The sequence below is a fragment of the Artemia sp. Qi Xiang Cuo genome, chromosome 4 (genome assembly GCF_049724085.1).
Source record: "Artemia sp. Qi Xiang Cuo chromosome 4, ASM4972408v1, whole genome shotgun sequence".
In the NCBI taxonomy this organism is placed as follows: Eukaryota; Metazoa; Arthropoda; class Branchiopoda; order Anostraca; family Artemiidae; genus Artemia; species Artemia sp. Qi Xiang Cuo.
The window spans coordinates 48,237,020-48,243,019 of record NC_142797.1 but is presented as its reverse complement, the minus strand read 5'-3'; the positions used below and the strand labels follow the sequence as shown (position 1 = coordinate 48,243,019).

Here is a 6,000-nt window from a genome sequence, read left to right as displayed (position 1 = left end):
GGTGCGTAACTTTTGATGGGTAAGATTAAACTTAATGAAACTTATATATTTGAAATCAGAATTAAAATTTGATTCTTTTGATGCATCTATTGGTATCAAAATTCAGTTTTTTAGAGTTTCGGTTACCATTGAGCCGGGTCGCCCCTTACTTACAGTTCGTTACCACGAACTGTTTGATACTTTAACAATAATTTACTCGGGTCTTCGTCTTAGAACGCTTGTTGTCATGAATTCCCATTTCGTCATGAGTTTTTTTTTTTTTTAGTTTGTATTTTCCGGTTATGTCCATTCTGATTGTTCGAAAACTATTTTTCATTAATTTTCACGTTTCGAGCTTTACTAGTTTAGCTCATTTTCCGTATAAACGATAAAGTGTACACACCAGCAAAACTTCAAACCCTTGATTTGGTATATATAGACTAAAAAAAAGTTTATTATGTGTTTATTTACCAATTGCTGTTATTGCTTTATTTACTAGCTAGGGGGAAATTTTATCATAAGTATTTGTATTAATAAAGATTTAACTTATCTAACTGCAATGGGCTTTAGGCCTTTTTTTTTTCAACAGAATATCATACCAAATTACGCGTTTGATATCTATCTTGTCAACTGCTCAATTTATTTTAATTCTATTCATACAAAATACATAATTGGAAGGGCAAGAAACACACATTTACCTATAAAAAAAACGCTAACTTTTTTCAATGTTATGTAAAAATTTTGTAGCAATGTCTTGATCCTTGAAGCTGAACAAAAATTTCGTAGGCTTGGGTTTATCTTGTGCCTTCTCACTGATTGAACGGTTTGGAATGCACCACAAGCTCACACTTTTCTTGTCTAGAATATAAATATTTAGTTGAATTTATTATCGTCTAAACTTAAAAGTAGGAAAGCCAAAGAGAAAGGAGAAAGGCAAGGTGCATGAGAATTTATAGCACATCAACAGTTCCTTCAAGAATGATGGAAATCTTGGAAAATAATATTTTCTTAAGAAAAGGTTACGAGCCGAAGTATGCCTTGCTCCAAGTATGTTTTTTTTTGTAACGAACGCTGTATCTACGTAATAACTGAGGTCATTTACCTATAGGATTTTCAATAGTCAGAAATCTAAAGACGTTAGAAGTAGAAGAAGAGAGGAAGAGAGAGAGAGAGAGAGAGAGAGAGAGAGAAAAGAGAGAGAGAGAGATAAGAGAGAGAGAGAGGGAGAGAGAGAGAGAAACCTTCAAAAGAATTTCCTTTTTATAGAGAAGCCTCTTGATAAGTCAATTTAGTGCAATAAGTCTTTAGATGAACTGAAAAGTAAGAAGTTTTGAGCCTTTGCAAATATGCAAGGATAAAATGATGATAGTTTTTGCCATAAACGACAAAAGGTTAAATCCATGCTTCTAAGTACATACGCCAAGGAGAGGGGGGACATTATCCCTATGATTTCCTACTTCTTCGAACACTTTTCCTCTTTTTTTAAATTGTAACCTCTTCCAAAATAAATTCATCCGCAGGTGCTGACTCTTGCTTAATGACTTCATTTTGTTTCTGTCCTGTTCTATTTTTGTATATGTCTTCATTTTGTTTCACTAATAAAACCTGTAAAACAGTTTTAACCAGAAAGCAGCATGGGGGACAGAAGATAATTTTTAAAAACATACTGAACGTCATCCCGGATATTACAATTCATTTCAAAATATATCACAAAACATCAAAACTACTTGTGAAATTCCAAACCTAAAACTAAGGTCTGTCAATATCATACCTTTTACGCCAGTTATTGACCATGTTTTAGGAGACGGGAATGCCAACTGTCGAGTTACAAGTATAATACTGGTGTTATGTCTTATTCAAGAGACGCAATCAGGGTGAAACAATTTCCAGCGCTACTGTAGAAAGTGATCGTCTCGTGAAAGCAAAATTGTCCGATTTGTCTATTCGTACAAGTTTGTTTGTTAACAACACTGTTCGTTGTGCATTTTAAAAAATAAAATAGAATTTTATGATTTGAATTTTTATTGGTGCATTTGACCATGAGGCAGCTGAGAGAAAAATTGACCGCTTCTTTCATAAATACAAGAGCACTCAAACTTCAATGTCAATGTTCTCGAAAACTCACTATTTGGCAGGTACAGTAAGGGTTTAGTTCAAAGAGATCAATATCTATTTGGATTATTCTCTTTAGGAATTTGCGACGAATAGAAATACCGTGAAGATAAATTATGTAGCGTCGCTAAGAGGTAAAGAGTTGATACTTAAAAAAGAAATGCTTACTTTTCTCTAATTGAGGATTTGTGCTGAAAGAAAAAATATTGAGTAGGAGGTTTCCAAGAGCGTTATCAGCTCTAACAATCAATTGAACTTTGTCGTCTACATTCTTTAAGAACAAATTGACAATTCCTCTGCTTTTGAATTCATTTTCATCAAGATAGAATAGCTTTGACCTGAATAATCAATCAAACATTAGTTTATAGCATAAAAGTTGATTGTTTATTCAAAATAAGCAGCCAACTAGCACTTCATTGTGCCCTGGGATGCTTTTTAAAAGAGGCATAATAATAAATAACTTAAAAACTGATGGATTTTTTTCTGAATTTTGGTTAAAAAGAAAATCAAAAAAAGAAAGAAAATAATAATATTTGTCACTTTTTGGATCGGATCAAACGCAGAAATAAATCTCAATACAGACATATATAACACTATAATCAGACTGTAGTACTTGTTGATAAACTCTTTATCCACACAAGAAATGTTACTGTAAATTTTGCTATTCTTTTTCAATGTATATATTTTTGTTTATTTTTATATTGGTTTTTCTGTTTCTAAACTTTTTCTCCGACGTCAGTTGATTATGCAGGAGCAGTTAATTTAACATAGCTTTTATTCTTGTTTGAGTCGAACCAAATTGTGCTACCGTATATCAATTATCTCCGCTTTGTCTACAAAAATTTGAGTAAAATTATGACTACAAACATATAAAAAAAATAATTGATTCTCAGATCTCTTACCTTGCTTCAAAGAACGCGTCACTTTCTTTGACATCCTTCTTCTCAAAAGCTTGAGCCTTTTCTTCTTCATCTTCTTCCTGACCAACGGTTACATCTGCCGTGGGTACGGTACTATAATAGATTAACATAAAATGATGAGTGCGGCCGTTCTAAAACGGAAGGGCGATTCTAACATTCTTTTTGAAGGTAAGTTAAACCACAAGAAACTACATCTCTAATGTAATTATATCTACTAGTGACACATGTACAATTTATGAGTAATCAACAAGAAAGCAGGAAGGCCAACTAGGGGCACCTATTGCAGAGAAGAATGAGGCATTTGCCCTCTCCCCCTTAGATTTAGATAAATACACTGTAAAAAAACAATCCTTGCATCTTCTTCACTTTCGTAAATAGTCGTCCCTGAGACCAACCATGATTGAGACAAGACATTTCAGTACCAAGTGGCTAAATACCAATCGACCTAATTCTAAGTACTGTGTTTGAATCCTTAATATTTAGCCAAACATAATTTTTCTTCCTCATTTCAACTCTTGAAGAAAGAGTTTTTGACAAAACATGGAAAGACCAATGCATTTGGGGCACAAAACATGAACGGTATACGAGCGACAAGATGTACGGGCAACCCAAGTTCATTTAGCCTCTGCAATTGCAGTTGGAAATTTGTAATCAGAGGTAAATAAAAAAGGAGACAGCTGGAGGTTCTCAGCGGCGTCAAAAATGAATGCCGACAATATTACTGCGTGTATCCAACCTGAAACTATTCAAATGATAAACAATGTGTTTTATACTTTCGATGAGTGACTAAAGTGAATAAGCCTGAGCAGAAACTAAATCAAATTACTGCCATAAATCGATGAACAATTAAGTATAGAATTTAAGTTCTGCCTTTTGCTTAAAGTACCAAGGACACCAAAATGAAAACATATTTAGCCCTCTTAATCTATTTTAGGTCTATTCATACCTGAAAATCTGGGTTTCCTACGAGTTTTTGTTTAGCTGCTATTAGCATTTTTAGTTTGAATAAATTCGCAAAACAGTGTTGTCAATAATAAAACAACGATAAACTTCGGAGCTGAATAATATTAGCGAAAACTATTTCCTACGAATCCGACACTGTTTTTCATTTGTGAAAATTCAAATTTACAAAATCTGTTGATTGTTAAATATATATTAGTGAAAATACATTTTGTGATAAAATATGACCTCAAGTTTCGAAAGTGACTATTCTGATGTGTCAGAAAATATTTTGATGATGACTAAGCGCTAGATGGTATGCAAGATACCATTTCAGGATACTTGTTCCAGCTAGACCCCGACGCCGCGCCGACGGATCGACCAAACGCCGCCGACGAGAGGCTTGGCGCCACCGAAGTGTCGTAATGCCACCGGCGCGCCGCTAGCATGCCGCCGCCGACTGAGGCGGCGGCGTTTGTCCGATTTCAAGTTAATTTTGCAGCACCTCTTTATTTCGTCAACCGCAAATTCGGAGCTTTTCCTTCTTGTATGGTTTAGTATTTCGATTTTCCTGATTAGAAATCAAGCAGGGCTTGCACTATCCCCGAATTTTCGGGTATTTCCCCGAAAATCTATGCGTCACCCCGAAAAAAATTGGGTTCCCCGAATCCCCGAAAACCATGCAATCACGGTGCCACCCCTAGCGATTTATCACCAGTGACTTTCCCTGCCAAATATTACTGGGCATGCCATAATTCTTCTCTACTCTCTTGTTCATTAATTTTTGTCTCTTTTGTTACTTTGCATAAAAAACAGACAGATTCAATTGCAAATATTGCAATATACACAGTTCTTCATATGTTGACAAAAAACAGGATCGTCTTTATGAAATGAGTTCAAATAATTTCGAATGCAGTTTCCCAATCGCTATTTCTTACATCGTTTGTAGTCAAGAATTTTATTTTCAAGTTGAATCCCCCCCAAAAAAAACCTTCTATTGTGACAAATTTAGCTATAGACTAAGCTATGAACAAGGTTTGGGAATTAAAGATTTAAATGGAAGTTACAAAAAAAATTTTATTCAAAAATAATTTTTAAATTATCGCCTATAGGAGGGGGGGTAGGGGGCTATCATTTTTAAATGATAATACCTAATTTTTTTATTGAAAGCGGGGATGCCAAAAGGTTAATTATTTTTTTCATTTAAAATGGAGACAGAAGAAAATGATATCAAATTCCCTAGGAAACCATTGAAATGTTTTGATAGACCCAAGGCCCCCCATTAGGACTTGTTCATTGTCTTGGGTATTTTGCGATTTCTCATAGGCTACTGGCCTAATTTGGCTTTTGTGTGTGCTCCCTTTTAATTGTATTCTTTGGATCTTATTGAATGCCACGGCAAATCTATGACTCAGTTTGCCAATAATTTGGGGTATATCTGAGTAATTTTGACATTTTTGTTGTTGTCTTTGTACCCCCTTACTCATACCCTCAATTTTTTCAAGGAACACTAAGCTTTTTAACGTTATTTTCCATGTTTGTTTGAACCATATAGTGACCTAGTTAATTATTAAGTAACTTATTTTTCTAATGAAAGCTGAGACAGAATCCTATCAATGTGGTATCCAGAGGGGGGGGGAGGGAAGTATTACATTTAAATGATAAAATCTCGAATTTTTTTTTATTGAAAGCAGGGATCCCCCATTTTTTTTCTAATTTAAAGAAGAGACGGTATTTTATAAAGGTGGTATCCAGAGAGGGGGGGGGGAGTATTGAGCTATAATATTTAAATCATAAAACATCGATTTTTTTTAAAGAAGGGGTGCCAATAATTTAAATATTTTTGTTATTTAAAGCACAGACGGTATCCTATAAAGATAGTATAGAAGAGGGGGGGCATAGGGAGCTATTATATTTAAGTGATAGTACCTTGATAGTACCTGTTTTTAATGCAAGATATCTTTTTAAGAATCCAAAAGAGCAAAAAAAAACAATCAATATCAAAGTCACCCATTTCAACTGTTTTAAATGTGATAGGCAAAGGGCATTA

General features: G+C 34.3%; 1 protein-coding gene across 1 annotated transcript in view; it reads right to left on the bottom strand.

Annotated features, from left to right (window-relative positions):
- Positions 1-600: 600 nt before the first annotated feature.
- LOC148953178 (uncharacterized) overlaps positions 601-6,000 on the bottom strand; it is a 62,657-nt gene continuing 57,257 nt past the window's right edge. Inside the window, exons 5-6 of the mRNA XM_089087896.1 lie at positions 2,994-3,104; positions 601-837 (exon numbers count right to left, since the gene is read on the bottom strand). Coding sequence (XP_088944022.1) covers positions 789-837; positions 2,994-3,104 — 160 coding nt within the window. The 3' untranslated portion in view covers positions 601-788. The remainder of the gene's footprint in view (positions 838-2,993; positions 3,105-6,000) is intronic.